Source organism: Octopus sinensis, linkage group LG16 (genome assembly GCF_006345805.1).
Source record: "Octopus sinensis linkage group LG16, ASM634580v1, whole genome shotgun sequence".
Taxonomy (NCBI): Eukaryota; Metazoa; Mollusca; class Cephalopoda; order Octopoda; family Octopodidae; genus Octopus; species Octopus sinensis.
In genome coordinates, this window is record NC_043012.1 from 4111219 (window position 1) to 4136761 (window position 25543).

Here is a 25543-nt window from a genome sequence, read left to right on the forward strand (position 1 = left end):
TGAGGCAAGTGAAATCGAAATCAAATTCGATGACTGGTATCTGTGCTAGTGGAGCGCTAAGAGCACCATCCGAGTGTGATCATTACCAGAGCAGCTGACTGGCTTCCGTGCTGGTGGCATGTAAAAAGCACCATTTGAGCACGATCGTTACAAGCATCGCCTCACTGGCATATGAAAAACATTCGAGCGAGGTTGTTGCCAGTGCCGCTGGACTGGCTCCTGTGCAGGTGGCATGTAAAAAACACCATTTGAGCATGGCCATTGCCAGTACCGCCTGACGGGCCCTCGTGCCAGTGACACGTAAAAGCACCCACTACACTCTCAGAGTGGTTGGCATTAGGAAGGGCATCCAGCTGTAGAAACTGCCAGATCAGATTGGAGTCAGGTGCAACCATCTGGTTCGCCAGACCTCAGAAATCATCCAACCCATGCTGGCATGGAAAGCGGACGTTAAACGATGATGATGATTTCTCATTGCTCCTAAGTATTTTTGAATTAACTCAAAAATAACCTGATGTACGAGGATTTACACTTATGTTTATAGAGATAAACTGTGAATATGATTGCTGATGTTCATTTGAAAGAAAATTAATTGAAATGTATTCAAGTTAGACCATCATCTCAAACATTAAAACTGTTTGACTATTGTCACTTTCCTCAAATCATTCAACCATCACCCTAGTCCCACATGCTCTCTATTGGGATTATTATTATCCACTCATGCTGAAGTTGTAATTTAAGTCCCTACCATTAATATGATTACAAAAGTCAACTTTTGCACCACTTTAAAATCACTGTTTGCCAGAACATGAGTAGCAGTCTTCTTGTAATTACTTTGTTCCATTACAGCACCACAAAGCTCTTGATCTCCCAAAACTAGACAGACATATCATCTTGTGAACTGTATTAGACTTGCATCCTATTGCTTCTAAATAACAAACAGCAGTACCAAAACAAAAGCTTCCAATTTATACTGTGAATGTTAATAGGTGAGCAGTAAGTGGAAAGCTTTAACGGAAAACTTGAAAATTCATATATTTTACTTGTTTCATTCACTGAACAGTGGCCATGCTGGGGCACCACCAAGAAGGGTTGAACAAACTGACCCCAGTACTTATTTTTTAAAAGCCTGGTGGTACTTAGTGGTTCAGTGAAAAACACAGAGAGTAAATTACAAGGGTGTACACAAACCAAGACCAGTTGTCAAGAGGTAGTGGCAGACAAACACACACACACACAATGAGCTTTCAGTTTCTGTCTACTAAATTCACTCACAAGGCTTTGGTTAGCCCAGGGTTATAGCAGAAGGTACTTGCTGAAGATGCCATGCAGCAAGAGTGAACTCAGAAACATATGGTTGGGAAGCAAACTTAACACCTAGCCATACCAATTTTACTATCCAAAATAACTTGATTAAAAATTCAGGTGACTAAAAAACAAAATTATTTCATCAGTTTACACTAAAAACCTTAATATCCATACATACAACATAGAGAAAGGTGAATGTTCACAGAAATACACATTATCAGTTGTGAAACACAACTGAGAAAAGCCCCAACAATCTCCTCCAATATGTTATACATCAAAACCGAAAGAAATTAATGGAATAACAATCAAAGATACATATACAGGCAAGTTAAAACTAATCTATTAGAACTATAGAGAATTCAGTACAGAATCAGCAACATACCACTGAACAAACTTCAGATGACCAATGTAATTGCAACATAATACAGGACAAAGCAGACATAGAACTGTTTTATTAGAATGCCAACTCAGAGTGGGTTATAGTTGACAACATAGCTATCTTAAATTAAATTCACCACCAAAACTAAAAAATCAGTCATTGAAGCTAAAATAACAAAATTTACACAAATATCACATCTTAGCAACAAAGGTAGCCAAGTCCTGATAGCAAGAAAGAAGAAAAATAACAAAAACACTACTATTAATATGCATAAGGTAATTAATTTACAACTGCCAAAATAACAACAACAAAAGATAACATATGCCACTCATAACTACTACTCAGGTCTAGAAATATTGAAGGACTTAGGAGCAGTTGCACTTTTAATAATATTTGTCTGTAAAAAGCAACTGCCCATATCAATGCATGTGTGCAAATAAATGATAACATCGTTGTCCAGCAGATGGGCGATATATTGAGTTTGCTAATGGGTTTATAGCACTTTTGAGGCACAATGACTAAAGTTAAGATAGTGGACTACTGACCATAAGTTACAATTACAAAATCTTACAGCCATGGTGGTATGACCCTGCACATGACTGCTACATGTATTTTGTCAAAATGATGAGAAAGAAGAAGAAAAAAGCACATTCCTATACTTCAGTCAAGTGGTCAGTAGGAAGAAGTGAATCCAATTGTAAAAAAAAAAATGCATGGGTAAAACAGTAAGCTGTTAGTTACAAATGGTTTGTAGTATTTGTAGTATTCTCTTCCAAGACATAGTAAAATTCTATTTAGGAATAGATGCCTCCATACCTTGATATTGATATTTCTCCTTACAACTTTTCTCTCCATTGTGATTTGAAACAGTGTTGAGTATCTTTGATGGTATAACTCATTAGAAAGACAAGAGAATAGTAGTTAGCAATGCAAGCAATCTTTCACTTTATTAAAGAAAGAGATGTCATAAGCTCAAGATGTCTATATTGTTAAGTACAACATTCAACAGCGTCATAATGTTTCTGACTATCATGCTGGGAAATCTTTATGATAATTCTGATTGTTGTATCATGAAGCTATGAAAAACATTCACTGGTTTTCATATAATATTCTTAGTTAAAAACACTACTGTTTTGTAAATCTGACATTTGATATGTATTTTACGATAGTCATTCTAAAAGTATTTGAGGGTACTTCCAAATGTTACCTAGCGTTACCTTACACTACTCTATCTCTTCATCCACTTAAGCAATTTCACAGTTTATATAGCCAAAATTGGCAATGGCTGGATACAGAGCTGACATTGAAACCACATGGTTCTGTTTTCTGCCTCACTGTCTGACACTGCAGCACAAGTGTCTTCTACAATAGCCTTGGACTGACTAATGTCTTGCGAATGAAACTGGTAGTTAATCATATTGAATGAAAAATGCACCCCTACAGACCATTCAACAAATTCATCAAAAACAAGAGAGAGTACACAAAATGTTTGGTAAGTTCCAGAAAACTCAATGGAATTTTGTTGTCTAAACAATGAAGAAGCTTTGATTCTCAAAGATACTGATTTAGTTCTTGGGTAATGTTTAAGCAATCAATCTCACAGGCACACACATTTAAAATTGTGTTGCATAAAAATGCATACTGGTTTTAGTAATGTGAAATGATACGAGCATTCACACAGTTTCCAGATATTAAATGGATTATGCAAATTCTTTTAGATGGTAATCTCAAATAGTATGTTAAAGACATTTGACAATCCTAGTTTCATATTAAAAACATAAAGCTAAAAAACAGAAATCCTGATTTAATATATTTAGGAGAATCTAAAATTACTGACTCTGAGGGTTATAAATCTATAGTAAAATCTGTGTTTATGTGCTGAAGACACTGAGTCTAGAAAAAGTGTTAACTTGGGATAACAATCAGCTTTGGCATGTCTATATTGTTAACACTGATAGCACTTCAACTATTCATGGGTTTATATATACACACAAGCACATGTGCATATACATGTAGCAGCAAATTTGAAATGGAATGTGTAACTCGAGATAGATATTGACAAACTGGCATATGATACTTAAAATAATAATGGTTGCTACAAGTACCTTGAGCCATCTTTAGGCCAATAAAGGAACCAAAAAAAAAAATTAATGAGGTGAACAACTGGGAACAAAACAGTAGAAGGAAGTTAGATATGGTTTTCATTATACAGTATTATGAAGATTTTACAGTTTTACAAAAAGTGCTTTAGAAGGGTGCTTGGAGATAGAAATAGGTAGCAAAAGATCGGAGAGAAGTTATTTCTGTAAATATTGGGAAATACAATCCTTTTCTTTATAGGCACAAAATTGAAATTTTGGGGATAGGGGATAGTCAATTATATTGACCACAATGCTAAACTGGTACTTATTTCATCAACTCCGAAAGGATGGAAGTCATCTCAGAGAGATATTAATGAATACAATAGAAATAAATATTTTCATTGAATCACGACTATGGGGTTGGGATTTAACAAATCAATCAGTGCTATCTCTAAAATATTGAGTCATCTCATAAATAATGCGGGTTTTTTTTATACATCTTTTATTTTTCAAAATTAAGATAAAGTTCTTTTTTAATCTAGAATATACTCTCCATTTTCTACAATGCTCTTCCATCTATTTGGTAGACTCACAAGGTCCCTCTTCCCAAATTCACTTGTCTGTGATGAAAAATCCTCCTCCAATACTGTTTTGATCTCGTCTACAGAATTCATATTTTTTTGTCCAAATGATTTTGAAGACTGCAGAATAAATGGTAATCAGATGGGGCAATGTCCAGTGAATATAGTGAGTGAGGCATCGTTTTTCATTCAAACCGCTCCAGCCTTTGGAATGTCATCCTTGTTGTATATGGCTGAGCATAATTCTGATGGAAGAACACCTTTCGTCTTGAAACCAAAGATGGTCGTTTTTCTTCTAGCGCTGGCATAATCCACTCAAGCTGTTCACAGTAGATCTTTTTTGTTATCATTTGGTTTAGGTTTAAAAGTTCAAAGTGGATTAAACCTTTCATATTCCACCAAACAGATAACAACACCTTATGTGGGTGAAGACCCTTTAGCCTGTGGTGCCAGATAAGGCAGTGAACTGGCAGCATCATTAGCATGCCAGGCAAAATGCTTAGTGGCATTTTGTCTGTTTTTATGTACTGAGTTCAAATCCTGCTGAGACTCGACCCTGCCTTTCCTAAAACTACTGGCCTCATGCCAAAATTTGAAACCAATATAACCTATTCCAGAGCCCATGTCCCATTGCTAGAGCAGCAGATTCTACAAAAAATGGACACAAATTGAATCCCTAGCTTAAGAATAGATATATCACATGAAGATAACTACTGATAGCTGATCCAATGTTGTGTTAATCTTGATCACAACAGACATCCAAGATGAAGAAAATAGTCTAACAATCAGCATTAACAACTCAATTAAAATATATATAAATACCTAATAACATATATAGAGTAATGTATGAGTTGCTGGAATGCCCTGCATATGCCCCTTCAGATTATGACATCTTTGGACTGCTCAAGCATCCTTTACAAGGTCATTGATTTGCTACTGACAAAGTGCAAGTGGTGCATAAATGGCTGCTTGACCAGCAGAAAACCTTCTCTAATGGAACAAACAAGCTTGTGGACTGCTGGCAGAAGTGCATAGAAAAGCAAAGTGGCGATGTTGAAAAATGATGTAATTGTTCAACCACTGCTTTTGTTTTAATAAATTACAGAAAAAAAGAGGGCATATAATTTTTGACTTACCCTCGTGTTACATGTCAGTCTATGGACATGTATATTTTTGCTAAATGTTACACGTTTTTCAATGGTACATCTAATTTTTTAATTGTAAATATTAATATTACAAAGACATATGTATGCATTTCTTCTAAGTAATTTCAGTTTTAGGCATAAATAGAATATCAAATAAAACAAGAGAGGGGGATAATATGTAAAAAAAATTAGTATTCTAAAGTGAAAATGTTGACATTTTGTTCAATACATGTCAATGCGTGTTTATTGGTGTACACATTTAAACATATCAGTTATATAATAAGAGCATTAATTTCCACTTTCAAGTTCCAACATAACACTCAGATGGTTTTGTAGTAACTCCCATCGCAAGTTTCCACAGAGGCCACCACTTAATCCGCAAGACAAACACGAACAGTCTGGACATCAAACTAGAATGTAGTCTAAACAGAAACTATATCTTAGGTAAATAACCATGGTCACAGAAGAACAATGTATAGCACTGACCCAAATAAGGTTCTGACCTACCCATTATATTGATTCAGGAGTTGATGTTGATCATTCAATGAACAAGTTCCATACTATGTCGCTTTGTAAACATACCTAAACCAAGGCAATTCAACAACTTTAACTTCTCAACACTTACAACATTATCTTAAGAATGATCTCCAAACAATGATAAAGTATTTAGAAAAGCAAAGCTAATCTGTTATATCTTACATCCTTTCCCTTTTACTAGTTTCAGTCTTTGTACTGACAATACAAGGGCACTGCTTGCAAGCGTATAGTTGATTGTGGACCCCAGTGTTGACTTGTACTTATTCTATCAATTCTGAAGGAGGAAAGTGAATTCAAATTACAAGCCACAAAAAGAGAATTTTTAGTGATAAAAAAACTTTTAAAAATGAATTACAGAATCTTTAACGTATTCATTTCTAAATTTTCTAAGCATGAACTAAGATCCCTGATTAGCTGAATGTAGTTTTCAGACTTGTCGATAATCTCCAACTGTTTTTAGTTACTAGACTGCAGCAACACAGGAGCACTGTCTTGTCTTTAAAGGTTTAGTAGACTGTACAGGTCCCAGTACAGGGAGACTGGACCTCAGACGAATCAAAGGCAAAGTGTGGAATTTTAACTCAGACTATAGAGGGATGCAACTAAATATCACAAGGTATTTTTTTCTGATGCTCTACTGATCCTGCTATCCATCACCTTCATATACAAACATTAGCTCCAGTCGTACTAGTTAAAATGGTCATATACATAATATTCTACCTGAAAGGAATATGGGTGAAACTTGATAAATTTAAGTAATGCATTCATAAGACTGGGTTTATTTTGTAATTTTATATATTTAATTTATCTTAAGCCTGTATTAGTTTTCAGTAACGTTACACCCACCACCACCATCATCATGCTAGCAATTCTTAGCGGTTAAGTCAAGCTGCACTAATCAGATACCAAAACTATGTGATTTTGGACAACTACTAAATTATTTTCATCATGCATTTCTGAACAATATATTGAACAGGTTTTCATTTTTGTCCTCTGAAGACAATGGGGTTTTGAACTTTTGACCTTCTGACTCATGTATTTAATAAAATCACATACATTTTGAATTAAAAGAACTTCCACAAAATAAGGTGAAAAGAGCAATTCTTAATAACATGAATAGAAAATACTTCTGAAAGAGGTTGGCATGAATTGAGAAAGAATCAGTGTTTCACTGCTGTCCTGTTTTAAGCTTTAGGTTTTTTGAATAAATTTCTTGAAATACTTCAACATTCTCCTATTATCGCTATTTTAAAGAACACCAAGAAATATGAAAAGATTTTCATGGATACTTTTCTATAATATAATGGTGTGCGTAAGTGCACTGAAACAAATCAGCCTATAAAGACCTGCAACTACATAATGTATATGGGTGTATTCATATGGAATGCGAACTATATGCTGAGTAAGGAATGTGTTGCTGAATAGTATGTAGTGAAATATGCGACAACTGGGATAGAATGAGTCGAGTAATGTCCTCTAGTTGTGCAATGTGTTTTTTGCCTTTTTTTTTTTTAACCAGAAATATCAGAGTAGCTAGGTGTCAATATGCATTATATATATATATATATATATATATATATATATATATATAATGGAGAGAAGGAGAGAGTACAATCATGTTTGTACAATATAATGCTGCTGAAACATGTGAATTGATCAACAAAGGTACCAAGGGAAGAAATGTATCTGAGGGATACTGAAAAAAGAGGTGTGGGTGGGAGGCATCTATGTAACACTTTCGTAAACAATACAACTTGAGAGGAAAAAAAAAATGAATACATTTTCCCAGTTGGTATCGAACACCATCACATGCTGACCAAGCAAGTCAGTAATCTAACACCTACCCTTCATTCAGGTACATTGCTATTTTTGGATTCAGATGAAGTATACAGTTTATTTTAATATGGGTAGCATAGACAATCCATGTAAATTTTTTCCCAGAAACTTAGCAGCTAGAATTAGCCATATCAGAGTCCTTGCTTTTTAGGCTGTTGAATCTTTAACAATCTGAAATGGTTCTGAGTCAAAGGTCACATTTTTGAACCTACACTTCCTTTCACTAGTGATTGGCTTACTGAGGGGGAAAAACATTTATGTATTTTTGAGTAGTTATAACAATACATCATCAAACTTGGCCAAAGTCTCACAGAATGTGTTGTGAAAAACAATATAAATATTTAAATAGAGGTCGACAATAGAAGAGTTGAGAAAACATAAATAGTCAGGTCAGAACTGAGAACACAAGACATTATTTACAGAAGAAATGACACGGTTGGGACATGTGGAGAACTAGGGCACAACAAATATCTTTAAATCAAAATAGATATAAAACTAATGATTTGATTTACATTAAAATATATAAGGAACAAACAGAAAAGACATGAACCCTCCAAGTTGCAATGCCAGTAATTCAAAGAGAGCAAAAACAATGCTGAGATGATTAACAAATGCTTATGCCTGAGAAGACCCATTCAGCTAAGTAAAACTGAGGCCACAAAAACATGTTAATGTCCATGGCCCTGCACACAATCTGTCCCTGACAAACCTCTCCTGGACATCCCATCTTTCATCAATTGCTGTATTCCCCTTCCTTCTATCTCCCATTCTCCTTTTGCACCCCCATGAATCTACCTGTACACAATGTGTCCCTGCTGAATCTCTTCCCTACAACATACCCTCCAAACACCACTCTCTTCCATCTCCAACTCTACTTTCTTAGCTTCAAACCTACCCACCCATTCACCCTATCCAACACTTAGTTCCACTTCACTTGCCTCTGTAACATGAGTGTATGTCCTGTCATATCAACTCTTCTCTCTCCAATTGAGATAGATGGCTCTCCCCTACAGTAAGACACCTATTTCTATCCCTCTATTCATACTCTAACCCCTCATCACCAGACACAAAGCCACCTCCCTCATACTACACCTTGCTTTGTTGAAGGGTCTTGTCTTGCAAGTTACTTGGTGACCTCACTGCTGTTGGCACCAAGCATCCAGTACACACTGTAAAGTGGTTGGCATCAGGAAGGGCATCCAGTTGTAGAAACCATACCAAAGCAGACAGTAGAACTTGGTGGAGTCTTCTGGCTTGCCAGCTCCTGTCAAACTGGAAGACTTTGATATGTAATAAATGTGATGATGGATTCTCCTTTAGAGAATGACACACAAGCATCCTGTTGCTTGATCAACTGAATAACTTACTGAATTAGCAGGTGGCTGAGTATTCCAGAGAAACATGTATCCTTAACATAATTCTCAAGTAAAATCAGTCCAACACAAGTGTGACAATGTGAAACTTTTGAATTACAGGTAGTCTATTTACAGTCTGCTACAAAATATCCTTTGATCCATTTTCACTCACAAGCTTGGGTCAGCTTATGATGTGGTATCAAAAAGTTCACAGACTAGTTCTATATCATGCCAACAGATGGCAGCATACTGTTGTGTGCACAGCAAGAGCTAGCAGTGACCTTAATGAGGCAGTGTGCCGAGTGACATTGCTGTGTTTACTTCTTGAGTTGTGAAATTTGTGTTTTTGTGATCACTTGTGTGCTGTAGTCTGAAACTTTGTCATGGACAGGAACAAAGAACTAATGTGAAATCTTGCATTAAACTTGGGAAGTCTGCTACAGAGACAGTGAGCATGCTTCGGCAAGCTTACGGAGACGAGGTAATGAGTTGTGAGCAATGTTTTGAGTGGCATGGGCACTTCAAAAAGGAAAGAATGAGCAATGTTTTGAGTGGCATGGGCACTTCAAAAAGGAAAGAATGCCCCTGGAAGACAATGAGCAATCTGGAAGACCTATCATAAGAGTCACCATTGGAAATGTGGTATTGTGCATCGAGAATTTGTCCCTTAGAACCAGACCATCAATTGCGAGTTCTACTATGACATTTTAAAGTGTTTGAGGGGGGACATTTAGTGAAAGCAACCGGATCCACAGAGCACAAAGACTCAGATTCTTCACGGTCACAATGCATCCTGTCATGGAGATCTCCTCACTTGAGAGTTTCTCACCAAAAACAGCATAGTATCAGTTTCACACCAACCTTATTCTCCAGATTTAGCACCTGCTGACTTCCATCTCCTCCCCAAGATGAAAATGCAGCTCAATGGTTGCCATTTTAACACTTATCGAGATCCAGAGTGAATTGCATAAAGTCCTTGTCTCATTTACAGAAAATAACTTCTATACTGGATTCCAAAAGTGGCAGAAGTGCCCAGACTGGTGTATGCTGTGCAAGGTGACTATTTCGAAGTTGATGTTAAAACTTAGGCAAATAAGTTATTTTTTATTGAATGTAACTAGTTTGGGAACCTTTCGATATCATCTCGTAAGCATAACTCTTTCGTTGCCATATATCTCTTGAAATACACTACTTTTGTTCCATTTTTATTTTGAAAATAACAAAGAATTCAGTAAAATAATTTTGTCATTATTAAGCTGGTGTTTGCAACATAAATTAACATGAAATTTTGATGGAAGGTTTTAACTTAGATTACTTTAAAACAGGAAGTTTGTACCATACGACCAAGGGTTGCCTTGGGTAGGATGGTATCAAAAGGTTAACAAAAAAGTCCAACATGCCATGCAGTGGAACCAAATCAAGACCATGTCATTGTGAAACAAACTTCTTAACTACATGCCATACCTCTGCCTATATATATGAATACACATGCAAGCATATAAACATACACACCACATATTTATATAGAATATATTTTATGAGAAATAAAGACTAACAAAATACATTTTGATGAACTCATTTGGAGTAGCCATATTTTCTTCATAGCAAGAATCTGCCCCCCTCACCCCACTCCCAGCTGTGAGGACTTTTCCCTTTTCTTGTTTTTCCTTGCCATGCATGTTCCTTGGTGACTCTACCAGTGTTGGTGGTACAAAAAAAAAAAAAAAGCACCCAGTACACATTGTAAAGTGGTTGGTGTTAGGAAAGGTATCTAACCATAGAAACCAGTCACACCATCCATCCAAAGCCAGGATGTAAAGCAGACATTAGACACTCAAGACTGCACACTTTAGATTCTTTCTATTCCAAGTGTTTGAGCCATATTCTTATGAACAACTACAAGATCTTTCTCATACACACACACAGGTATATACTTACATAAACATACCATACACTTGTTCAAATACAAAAGCTACAAGAAGCTATCTTAATGGCTTCCTATACGGCTCTTATTGAAAGAAGCCAATCATTTTTGGAAGATAGCTGATTGAAATGCAATATAAATGGTCTGCATGAGCTTCTGGACACAATGGTTCCAGTGTTCTCAATGTAAAATCCATTAAAGGAACTGGCTGAAAGCAAATTGGTAGTCAGTGGTTGAATCATCAACACCTCAACAAGAAAAAAGTTGTAGGATGAGTTTTTATAGTCTTAGGAAGATGAACATTGTTAATGTTAGTTTATTCTGTATGCATGGGTGTATGAGGTATTGTAGATTAGGGTGTTGTAAGACTTATAGTTAAGGTGAAATCTGAAAAGGTTGAGGATGGCATAATGAAGAAATGTACGGGGAATGAGCAAATTTTATATGGAAGTGGCTGTCAAAGAGAAACAAAGCAAGGGAAGAAACAAATAAAGAAGTGAATGTAATGATAGGTTTGAATGGAAGCTTTGAATGCTAGTTGTGAAAATGAACGTGTTTTAAGTAGCAACAGAAAAGAACACAGCATGACAATAAGTACAAGATTGAAGGTTTACAGTAGCCATGAAAAGCATATGGCTTTCTGGTATATCTAATCTAAGGTGCCAATAACTGATGGTGCACTAAACCAGATATGAGAACAACCCTCCAGTGTTGGGGTATATTTGTGCTTCGTTGAGTCAACTGTTGCTCAGAACTGAAATTATCCTCGAAATAAGTCGTGACATTTTTATAAGGCAGGTGAACAATGAATGTGCATGTGGTCTAGTTACATTTCAATAACTTACACTTACAACAAACTGACAGCTACTAACCAGTGTAGGGGGTGTAGGGTTAATGATCAAACCACTCAGAGATATAGGGAAATTGCTATCTCCATGTTACACAGACTACATATATGTTTGAATCACTTTAAAAATCAGTTAATGTAATTTATCACACGTGTGATGTTGTGTCTGAACTTGATACATGGGGTAGGGGGTGGGGTGACAAGGAAGTTCAAGAAATGTTAAGCCAGAAATAAAATGAATTTTATCTGTTGAATTTGAGATTAAACAAGCTGAGATAAATTTGGTATTTCTTACGAAGGAGAAAAAAATTCTTTTTAAATTGTCATGCCAGGGATGTAAATGAAAGTAAAACGTCCTTGGTTATTGACTGCAGACAAAGTCGAGTTAGTGCGAAATAAAACATGGAATGAATATTGTACGAGTATGCTTGTATGAGTTTCTTTTATTCTAACATACATATAACTGGACAGAACTAGTCCAACAGAATTTCAACAAGTTTTCTACACTAATACAATTTTGGAAGATTTGGATTTGAATAACTTTTAAACCAAACAGATTTGCAGTTGGGAGCCTTCCCTACAGTTAAATTTTCTATGAAGTGGAGATGGCAACTACTCTCAGTTAAGCAAACTGTGGCAAACAGAATAGGTACTACATGATTTCAGTAAAATTCAAGGAACTTCTGGACAAATTTCGAGCAACTTAATATTATAGTTACTAACTCCAGCATAGAAAGAAGAAAAAATAGGAAGATAAAGATTCTGACAGCTTAGTCTTTTTATTTAAGTTACATCACAGTGAAAGCAACAAATCTACCAGACCAAGTTTTTCGAGTAGCTAATAATCAAACAATAGAATGGGCTCGAAGTCTCTAACAACATAACCTCTCAGGGTTGATGATTATGCTACACCATGCTCCAACTATATTTCTTTACTGAGTGGTAAGCTCAACATACTGCCCAGTTTAACAGCATCTCCTGATCCACAAGTGACTTTTAGTAGAGTTCACTGTTTGAAGGATTTGAATTTAGGGGATATCACATTCTTGCAACAAGTCACCATCCACTGCATTTTCTTATGCCTTGTATGAATAGTTAGAGAGAACAGGTTGAAAAGGTTTTCCAGCAGAGGTCACTGCCAGATATTACAAAGGCCTTGAGCTGTAGATAAAGCCTTGGGATGTTACCCAACTGACTGGAACATGATCTCGTATCTTATTCTCTCTGTTTTTGACTGATGCCAAGCAAGCACAAGATTTTGATGTTGAAGCCAATGACAACAAACAAAGCTACAAACAGGAATCCAAGGATTCAACCATACCTGGCAGTGAAACTTCTTCACCAAACTGCTTGCCTTGGATCAAAAGCTTTCTGTAAAAGTGCAGCATGTGCCAGTGGCGCTCTCTCTCACTGACTAACACTATCAACTTTTGGTGCATCCTGCAAACAAGTGCCATTTAATGCAATGTATAAACATCTATTTTCACAGACTTTGAAAGCACTCTCCTATGGAATCATGCCAATTCAAGCTGAAACCATTATATCACTTTGCTAGGGTTGTTCCATAGGTCCAGAATATTTAGATTAGGTTTTAACTCTTCAGTGGGGACATCATGTCAACTGTCATTGTGATCAGGTGATTACAATTCGGCTGGGATAATTATTTAGTACAGAGCAAAAACTAGAACAATTGCACCAAAGTTCATGTTTTCTGTAGTATCCATTCTTCCTTATTGATCATAGGTTGGTCCAGTGGTGGGCAGCCACCTAACAACGCCATTTGTCAAATAGTGAAGTAGTTTCATTGTTATCTCTGGGGTTTTAATCATTGACAAATTTCTAAACTGGATGAAATTTTTGTTGAATTTCGTCAAGAATAGACTTCATTTCTCATCTGTAGTCTTGAATTGAAGATAGATGGTGATATGGTTAACTTTTATTGCAAAGTCAGAAGGTATGAGAGAGTAATTATACTTTCAGCATTTTTAGCTCATGTTACAAATGGCCTTCAGCTACCATCAATATATACATAATAATAGGCTACATGTTTTTGTATATATACTTTATTTTCTGAGTAACACTTTAGCATTTGAAGCTGTTGAATTTATTCCACTTTATAAAATTTACACCTAAATTATTTGACACAAGCTGGAGTTGTTCTGTTGATTTTTTGCTGTCTCATAATGCTTAATAAAACAGTTTGAAGCTTTCTAAATTATCCAACAGCATTTCAACTTAATTTACTCTAACAGCGTCTATTTAGTTGTTCTGTTTGTCTTTTGTATTTGGAAGTTCTTAATGCTTAACTAATGTTTTAGTAGTTATAAATTTTGATGATTTGCCATGCATTGCAACATTTATAAGAGATTTCTTCATCATTATTGTAACCCAAACAGTTCTTTTGAGGTAAGTTGCAGCCACACTGTAGAACTTGCATTTGATTTGATTTGATTTTTTCCATTAAGACCATAAAAATCTTACTAAATTTTCAAAAGGTCTCCACTTACTTGCCGGAGTTGCTCTGCTTATTTTTTGTATACAAAAGTCCATTCTATCCTCATTGTCTCATAATATTTTAATGTTCATAAATTCAGATGGTTTGCCTGACACCACAACAACCATAAGAAATTTTGATGCTACTTTAGCATGTAGTCTACTGCAGTATCTGTAATCTACACCATGAAATGACTATCAGCCTCATGTTTACACAAGAAATGTTGTTCTTCATGAACTTCTGCAGTGAATCATACCAGAATAGTATTTTGGGAGTGATAAATATAATTTGCATATTTCCCTGTTATTTTTGCACATATATTTACTTCCGCATCCTCTATCAACTTCCACCAGGTACTAGAGTTTTATTATGATCTTGTCTCTACCAGCATACAGCCACAATCACCATCTACATTGAGAAACACTTGCACATATACAGACGATATACAACTCAAAGTTTCATAGTTGCTATAAAAGCTAGACCTCACAATCACTGACAATTTTTCTGGACACTTACACCCCAACAATATAACAAATCAACAATCCCAAAACTGGCCTTTCTCTTCAGGGTCAGAATGCACTTCAACTGTGAATGGTTGCTACATCTCTACAAAATCTAAAGGAGACACAGTGAAATACAGTTTTTATATCTAAGATAATGCTCCTATTGCTGCACACACATCCAAAACTGCATCTAAAATAATGTCACTAGATTCATTGGTAAGGAGTTGTTCATCAGCACACTCCAACTTTTGGCCCAAAGATATGCAGTTTCCTTACTGCCTTTTCAACTGGTTCTATAGTGGCCTTTGTACTTTGAAACTGGTTGGTTTTGCTAGTTCCACACAACTCACTTGTATCTGCTCCTCTTGATGCCTACATTTTCTACCCAACCAAAGTTCTGCACTAACTCCCCCTTTTTTAAATCCTTTCAAGACATCAACCCTCTAAAATTCTCTCTTTGCATATGTTTCTCTTATCAATTAGCAGTTTAAGAACATCTACCACATTGAATACACTGGTCTTTAAAGGCCTCTAAATCAAGCCCCTTCCTTCATACCAAGCCGAGAGAGAGAGAAAGAGTGACCTGCTATGCAGACACTTGATCTTTTAGAAACAGCAGCCAATATGAATCATACCCTGCCAATGGAATTTGTGGTGTACAAAATGATGCTGTGATCATGACTACCTACAATTTTATCATGCTCCTGTTTTATTTCCAAAGCCTAGATTCATTCCTGAACAATGAATTTCACCAGAGTAGTTAATTAACAGTGATACATATACCAGAGCATTAACCCTCAAATTACACTAAACTAATTTGTGAAGCACAAAATATCTGAACAGAGAATACCAGTTCACTCTCAGCTCATATGAAACAGTTCTATTTGGTTTGTCTTACTAATCACTATAGCTGAAAAAAGTATGAAAGACCTAATTCAACAGTTATTTTAATGCAAGCATAAAACTATAGCTGGATAATCAACTCTTCTGTCACTACTCATAAATTCATACATACATGAATGCAGGCATGGCCTTGTGGTTAAGAACTTTGCTTTGTAGCTATGTGGTTTTCGATTTGATTCCACTGTGCAGTACAGTATTTTTTACAGATTGATCAAAGTCTTGTGAGTGAAATTTGGTAGGCAGAAATTGTGTGGAAGCCCGTCAAAGGAAGCACCGTTTTTGGGTAGTGGGTTTAATTCACAGACCAGTTCAACACCACAACCCTTGGCCCTTGGGTGTCCTTGGTGGAGTTCACTGCTGCAAATATTTGAGTTATGTTCCACAACTGAAGATAACTTCCTCCCTTTCTGCCACCCGCCAATATCACAGTCTTTGAAAAAAGTTACGAACACAGCCCTTCCACCTCAGACTAAAATGAAAAGAAAAGAGAGAGAAAAAGATTGCGTAGGGTGGTTTTTGGACACACTGCTAGATGAAAACCAAGACCTGTCAAAGAGTGGATGAAATAGAAGCACCAACAGTCATTCAACTATATATGCAGGAGGACTAAGAAATTTCTGGATTGGTACCCAGGCATACATCTAGCCTACCAGGGTAGGTTGGACTCTAAGCTGTGGCAAAGACAACTAACCCAGGAGAAGGAGAATGCTAATAGAAAAGATTGAGGTATGCTGCTCATTGAGTTTGGGACAACATTTGCACCAACTTTCTACCGCCAGTGGCTGACCCTGTACAAGTCTTCATTATTTAAACCAAACCATCTGCATGGTTAGACTAATAGCTAGGCTGTTGGATCTTCATACATAGAGATTGACAGGAGAATCTACCTACCTATATATATATATATATATATATACACACACACACACAGAGTGGTCCATAATGATGGGATGTATTTTAAATGCTAGAATCTTTAAAATGTGTCCCATCATTATGGTCCACCCCGTATGTGTGTGTGTGTGTGCATATATATATATATATGTATGTATTACTCATTTACTTGTGTCGGGCTGCAACCATGCTAGGGTACCGTCTTGAAGGATTTAGTCAATCAAATTGATTTCAGGACTTATTTAAAATTTGATACTCATTCTATCAGTCTCCTTTTGCCAAAACCATGTAACTATAAAACAGACTTCACAACAACACAGCCATACATTATATGTGTGTGTGTGTGTGTGTATCATGTATATATAAGGTTGTGTGTTTATGTATGTATATATACACGCACACACATCAGCGTATGTTTACCAGAGTGTCAAATGCAAGTACTGAATGTGATCAACTAGCTCTTAAAGTTGTACCCAAAACAGCAGCAGTCAAATAAATCCAACCATTGAAAGAATAAACTGGAGTCATAACTATACTCAAATTACTTTCATTGTATAACAATGGTTATTCAAAATAAATAAAAGTGTCATAGCTAAGGTTATATGAGGATTTATTGTTATTGGTTTTTAAATAGGTAGATTTCAGAAAGGAACAATTTTGCTCCATGTTGCAATTAGCTCACTCTCAAAATGCAAAATGTTGAAGCCTCTAGAAAAAATTGTGATGACTGAGTTTATGCTGAAATAGATGCAAGAAACCTGAAGATGTAAAGAGTGTGACAGTATTGATAAGAATTATCTCACCTAATTAAACCCTTTAATGTAGATAAAATTACTGATGGGCAAAGTCTTGTAACAGAGGCAAATTTGTTGTATTCAATAACAGCAGCGAGTAATTGTTGAATGTGTATCTTTAGCCAGATGTATTTCAGATCTGGGAGTAACTAACTATCAGATATATTCTGCTTCAGTATAGTCATGCAATAGTGGTTATCTGTGTGCACGGAAAGGAAGTTGCACCTAATTTACCATCTGCTTTTATATTATTGAAGTCTCATGTTGAAGCATATAATACGGATTCAGATTCCTTATTGTGATATGTATTTAGGTTTTGTGCTTGACTGAATCAGAATTAGGCCATTTCAAAACAGTTTTTTTAGGATGTCACTGATAAGTGTAGGTGTTTATTAGTGGATGAACCTGAAACACCTGAGATCAAGGCTCTGTTAGAATAGCAAAATGTTGACCACATAATGAAATATACCCAGTCCATGCCTTAAAGTGGCTGGCAATAGAAAGGACATCTCTCTGCAAGAACCATGCCAAAAATCATGGCAACAAACATTGGAGACTGTTTCTATTGTGTGTATCAAATGAAGAAAAGCAACATGTATAGAGAAACTGTATGGGAACATACCTGTCCAATCCACATCAACATGAGAAAATAGGTATACAATAATAAATGTAGGCTGGAACAGACTAGTTATACAGTGCTACTTATGTGTCTAAGTGGTTTCCAAACAAAGTTAGCAGGTTTGGTTTTAGTATGGATGACAATACTCAAAAGAACAGTTATTTGACAATTCTAAAACTTGTAATGACTTGCTTAATTCATCTACAAAATACTATCAATTATCCTTGCCCAGAAAAAAGAAATTCAAAGAGAAATACAAGCTGTATTATGAAATATTTAAATTTATATATGAAACTAAACAAGCTAAATCTGATACAAGAGTGTTTAGTGAAGTACTCAAGATTCAGCAATTAGATTTTTATTTTGAACAGATGTTTTCAGTTTTGGGATTTGATAGCTTAACACTTGAATTTAAGTCCAGTTGTCATAAATAACATTAGTTAATACAAAAATTAACCACTAGATGTTCATTCAAAACTGACCAAAAAGATATTTTCATAAACTCAAATGAAAAATGACAGGTTGATGTGTTGTGGCTGTTAATTAAAGACAATCAGTGATCAGAAGTCTATTAAAGCATTCACCACTATTTTTTTTTCTTTTTGCATTGGTTTGGTCTGGAGGAAGGTGTTGTGCCCATGGCATTCATAGGCCCACCATGACCAGTGAGAATAATGCAGTTAGTTGCACACCAGATAAGTTTCTTAAGTACCACTTATTACTATAGTTAATGAAGTACTCCTCACTGCAGTTAATAAATTATCACTAACCACTACAGTTACCAGCATTCAAGATCTAAAACCACTGCAATATGTGGATTCCCCAATAACATTTCCAACAACATTCTATAAATACTTCTTCAAATACAGTGAAAACGTGCACGAATATGACCAGTGATATATAGCTAATCCAGAGACCAAAGAAATAGTTTATAATGATGAACAATAGAGTTATAGAAGTTGGATTGATACTCCGTCCTCAAACCATGTTAATTAGAATAAACAGTAAATTGCTATCACTGGAGGAGGTTTTATAGTGAATGGAAATTAAATCTCGGCTATTTCAGTGCAGTGAAAATATTTGGAAAAATGTGTGTGTGTGTGTGTGTATATATATATATATATATATATATATATATATATATATATATATGACACACAAACATATGAATGAAACTTAATTTCAGTTTGGGTATGCCAAATGCAGAGATGAAAAGAAAAAAGCAACAATAAATAAATAAATAAAACACAATGCAATTGGTAATACTGAAAAATGGAGCAGAAAGAATGTATGTATGATTAAAAATCAGAACTGAAGTAAAAAGAAAAGAATGAAAGAAGAAAAAAAAAAGAAGGAAAACTAGCAAACATTTTATAGACCATATGTTGCAGTTTTGAATACACAAGATAATGAATAAGAGTGGGAGATGAAATGTTGCAGATTGTAAGCTGTAGAATTGTGGAAGTGATGTTGGGAAAATAGAAGTTGCTATCAAAATACAGAGAGGTAGCATTGTACAATATATATGGAAAAGCATTATGTAAATAATGAAACCAATTAGTGCACAACAGATGCAGAGGCATCTCAACAAATACACATTGTATAAGCAGTACAAGTATTGGACTGCAACAATGGATCATTGGAGTGTAGATGACAGCTAGAAAATAGACTGAATGCAAGAAGAGAATGCAATTTTATCTTTATTAACTCCAAAAGGATGTGTTGTTAAAAATCTTATAAATTATAATGAAGACCTATCACTGAAAGACTGTCTGCAATGATTTCAATAAAATCCACTGAAAATAATTACATGATGAAATGTCTGATTACTGCAAAACAACAAATAATATTTGCAGCCGAGGAAACTGTATTGATATTGACATGTCATAAAATGAATGAGAACTAAACGAGTGAATATTGCAAGTTCGGGTTAAACTAGAACAGAGGCGGATAAGACAAAGTTAGATCGAAAGCTGACCTAAAAGATAAAAGGAAGGGAGATAACTAAGGATAAAGGATGAAGAGCAATGAACATAGCCATAAGCTGTTAGACAAAAGCACGAAAACAATTGAGAACTAGTCAAAATACTATATATATATATATGTGTGTGTGTGTGTGTATTCGGAATGAAGCAGTAGTGAATTTCTGATACTGTTCTCACGTAAAGAGCACACTACTGACATTCTTCAAAAACTTAGCAACGATGAGAAATGTACGCATGAAAATGAAATGAAATAAAGACGGGTGGGTAGCAGATTTATTTATGATGGAAAATTGATCAACGCAACGGGTGGAATTCAAAATTTTGCAACAGAAATCTGTCAAATTCTGTACCAAATACTATAAGAGTTATTAAGGAAGCGGCGCAATCAATATCATTTTAAAATTCAAAATGAAGCCGTAGATATGTGGCAAATTGATTAATATTTTAACAGCAGTTTATCCAAGCACTACAACTATTTTTCTTTGGAAATCAATTCTAAGATTTAGAAAGAAAATATCGCAATGGAATTGCTCTGATCACATTCAGATGTATTGCTTGAAGATAGTGAAGCCCATTGAGCAAATTGAAACAGCTGCAAACCAAACAAAATTAAACGAATGAGCTTCGAATAATTCAAGATACATTAAAATCAACACCGAGAGAGTCTCTACATGATACCTCGACCTGCTAGAAATAACAGCCAAATCTCTTTCAATTAAGACTTTTGTTCTAACCACACCCCTAAAAAGGCGGGATGGTGATGACTGGAATGCTTTTTGATCACGTATCTGCTAGAACAAGGTTGACCCATGTCTAAACACATGGACATACAAATTAGTCAATTAGTCCATTCATAATAGATTCTCAGCTGAGATTGGTCTTGAGGAATGTTTCAGGGATGCATATATATACTTGCGATATCTAGATGATTTATACAAGTGTAGGGTAAAAAAACAACAAAAAACCTAAAGAATGTCAGCAAAGATCATTGAAGAGAACATGCAAAATATTGGACAAATCTAACATATTTTACTCGCCTTACTAAATATTACATACAACGCCCCACCCCATTAATTTCACACACACACATATGTACTTGGTATTTTGGTAGTGGCAAGGAGAAAACAATCCAAGCATAGATCAACGACAATGTGTGTCATATAATCGATAGAAGAATTATTAAAAAATACTGACACAAATAAGTTGGGCTAATAAAACAAACTTGCATTAAGAGTTAAATAATTAATTAAGCATTAGCGTTAATTAGAGGTCATGCATCCGGGACAAATAACAGATAATGATGTATCGACATAAAAAAAAAATCTGTGACAAATTAATTATAATTATCACCCGCTTAAAGTTTAACTGGCAACTTTTCTTCTCTATAAACTTTCGGTTACACACAAAACTGGTCCTCACATACATACATACATACATACACAATATAAACTTACTCCAATGAAAACGAGTTGAAACTTAAGAAAATTTCAGCTCAAATCATTCGTGTTTATTGAGACAAAATTATAGCTTTTAAAATAAGGTTGTACCTCAAGTGACCATTCATTTAATTATACCGCATATTAAAACGATCAATTTAATAAGACTGCACCATAAAATCATTTTAATTAGTGTGTATCTATACTAACAACAACAACAAACCAGTGTCAAAAGTTCAGCTAATAGATACCGATAGATATGTAACATTACTTAGAAGTAACATTTCAGAAAACACACCCAAATTGCAATGACTACTGAAGCAATTTATGTAAGATTTTGGGAAAGGCTGCGAGAAAATATTTCAAATTCAGATGCTGTTAGTTAATTTGCTACACTGTTTAATAACATTTCAAATTATTCTCCAGGAAGAAATATCTCGTAGTAATTCATCTTTATATCCGAGATTTTAAATAGCTAAACTACGTTGGTTGGCACGTTTCATACAATATCCGAGTTAACAAACTATTTTAGAAATCTACCATCATTACTATTATTAAACGAGATAAAGTGATAAGGTTTTTTTAAAATTCTGACTCAGACGGAAAAGATCCATATATATATATATATATATATATATATATATATATATATAACAGCTTATTTTTCAGATTTATTGTTTGCTCGAAATATTTAAATCGAGAAAGGATTCTATTATTAAATCTAGTACAACTGAATATAGCCTCGTAATGAACCTTTCAGAAATATGAACATAAATTTAGGTTCAAAGCTTAATTTACTTCTACCTAATTTGTCTGACATTGTCGTAGGCGGAATGGACATAAACACATACTGTGACAATTCATTCTATATACAAAAGAAATGTTTTTATCTTCTCTCAATGCGTATGCTTTTGTTGATAAGAATTCGAAACTAAAGCAATACCTACTTTGGAGAATTGGGGTTAAGAAAAAAGTCTCTTTTTTACCCAATAATAATAGTAATAGTTTCAAATTTTAGCACAAGCCCTGCAATTTTAAGGGAGGGGCTAAGTCGATTACACTAATCCCCAGTGTTCAACATTTTTTGTGCTTATTTTATAATAAAGAATCATAACAAATATCACATAACCGTTTAAGATTTCTTTGTATATTTTTATGCTTGTGGAAGTTTGCCCTCTGTAGATATGTTTAAATGTATCAATAAAAAAAAAAGAGAGAGAAAAAGGAATGTCAACGAAATTGGCATGGAGTTTCCAGTATCATTCATTATTTATGAAACAGCTGAGAAAGGAACGGTACACACATCCGACACTTAAAAGAGGATAAAGAAAAACCCGGCACTAAATTAAATAATCTTATATCACATGGAATTTATCAGAGAGGGAGAGAGAGAGAAAGGCGATATGGTGGTAGCTTAGCATATTTTTAGTGTTAATAACCTAGAAACTAATTTCTTTTGCTCTAACAATTGCAATATAGTATTTCACACGGAAATAATATTTTTTTTTTTCTTCTTTAGACGATTTTCAAAATTTTCTTATTATTTTTGCAAAAATAGCAAGAGGGACGTATTTGTAATCTGAAATAGCAATATGACACTTCGTTTCTAGATAATAAAACCCCGCATAATCACGAGGGTGAGAAAAAAAAAAAAAAGAGTTTCTTTATAGACACAGTTATGAAGAGTAGTGTGGTTTGGTTTGAAAAGTCATTGGAGGCGAGGGTTCGATTCGAAGGAGTTGTTTGTTCTGTTGTCGTCGTCAAGTGGGTGTGAAAGTTGATTTGCACTGAGTCAGCCAGTCTGTTGTTAGTGTTGGCACCCACCAACTTAATATCAGCTTGCCATATGGTTTCCACAGCGCTGTTTATATGCCAAATGTCGCTCCCTAAATGACTACGTACTCAGAAGTTCCCTAAACTGTCAGAATGTGTGTGTGAGCGCGCGCGCGACGGATATGATGTAGGACAACAAGAACAAAAACTGTTTCGATAAAAAAGAAAAAAAAAAAAACGATATGAAAATAAAATTCAATTTCCCCTTTTTTTTTAAAAAAGTATATACAATATCAAACAACATAAAAATTTGCATAATGAAAATAAAAATCCCAACATGTTTGGTGTTACTTATATAACAAACATCAACAAAATCAATCTAATTCTAATTTACGCTTTGTCAAAAAAAAAAAAAAAATGTTAGTGAGGCAGTGTTTTATTTGTAGGTGTGTGTGTGTGTAATAAACTAACAAATCGTTACACTTAGTTAATTAACCCTCTCCCATCTTGTAACACACATACAATATCTATATATATATATATATATAGATATATATATATATTTGGTTTCGTGACGTTTAAGTCGTTACGCACAATACACACACACGTATATTAAAATATATATATATATATATATATATATATATATATATATATATATATAATCCAGGGATGTTTAATGCCGAAACTACTGGCCTGCAATTCAGAGAAGGAAGTAGGTAGTACTGTTTGCGAATAGACATATGTGATGAGATGGACAATAAAATGTAAAGGGTCAAAACTGTAACAATGGAATTAACCATTAAAACAAATTATTATTGAGAGCGATGCAGGTGGAGAAGACAGTTAAAAAAGGAAAAAAAAAAAAATAGCGTTTAGAGGTGGTAATTAGTTCGTTGCTACATAGTTTGAGTTCGATTCCCGCCGGGGATGAGCGAATCTTTTTTTTCTTTTTTTATCTTCCTTTCTGACTGACTACATCCATGAAATAAATACGAGTTAGATGATATTGAAAGCAGGGTTGATTCAATCGATTGTAATTCTTTACGAAAAGAACAAAATGTGAAGAAGAGAAAAAAAATGTAGTCTTGTAGCTTCATAATACAAATAAAATGATTTTCCTCCACACCAACAGTAAAACATCATCATTTACTTACCTCGGGAAAGCATCAAAAAACCAAGTGCGTTTTGTATCCGGAAAAGCCAAACGTACACCAGAGGTAAGAGGCGAATGTAGGATAACAGCTCCAACTTCAAATCTTGAAGCGAGATCCACAGTAGGAACTGTACCTATACTTTGTCCGTACAAAATGACATTTTGTGGACTGATGCCATAACGAGTCCGCAGGGCTTGTAAAGCCGCATCAATATCCGAATAAAGATTTTTCTCCGAAGGTTTTCCTGAGCTAGCTCCATAGCCGGAATAATCGTAACTAAAGATATTACAGTTGATTCTAGATCCGAGTCCGATATAAAAACTACTCATTTGTCCTAAATCGACTGCATTTCCGTGGCTGAAAAGGAGAGTGAAACGAGCGTTGGGTGAACATCGAACAAACATACATGAGATTCTGTTTCCCCGTGTAGTTCTCGTCATGAATACTTCGATACAATCCAGTTCTTTTTGCGAATACTGCCACTCTGCTCTTTCTGTCAGATGCAAACTGTACCGTGAGCCTGTTTGGTCCGATACAAGAGAATATGTCGGTTCTGGAGGCAGAAACGCCAGTTTGGCAGCGATACGGGAGGGACATGGCGGACAGCAAAAAAGACAACAAAGCTCGCTGAGAGAGAGGCCGTTCATACCTTAGGTTTGGGGCCTAAGCAAATGGTAAAAAAAAAAAAAAAATGAACAAACCAGGCTGTTGAGTACAGACTAAGCAGGCACACAGCCACTTTTAAGACAACCACGACAACGTAATGTAGAACATTCAATTCACAAAGTATTCCTAGACATGAGACGTATTCAACTGGAAGCGAGTAAGACGACTATTCAATATGACGTCACATGCCATCGACGGGAAAACGAGTTCGACTGCATATCTCCCAAATCCACATCCGGTATTTCCTAATAGTCAAAAAGAAAAAAAACAACAGGTTTTTATCAAAATAAAATAATTAGTGAAATATTACGAAAGAAAGATAGAATAAA

General features: G+C 35.1%; 1 protein-coding gene across 1 annotated transcript in view; it reads right to left on the reverse strand.

The window, feature by feature from the left end:
- The window catches only part of LOC115220378 (alpha/beta hydrolase domain-containing protein 17B-like), a 41174-nt gene extending 15748 nt beyond the window's left edge, over nt 1-25426 (reverse strand). The window contains exon 1 of the mRNA XM_029790492.2: nt 24549-25426. Coding sequence (XP_029646352.1) covers nt 24549-25195 — 647 coding nt within the window. The 5' untranslated portion in view covers nt 25196-25426. The remainder of the gene's footprint in view (nt 1-24548) is intronic.
- Between the last annotated feature and the right edge of the window lie 117 nt (nt 25427-25543).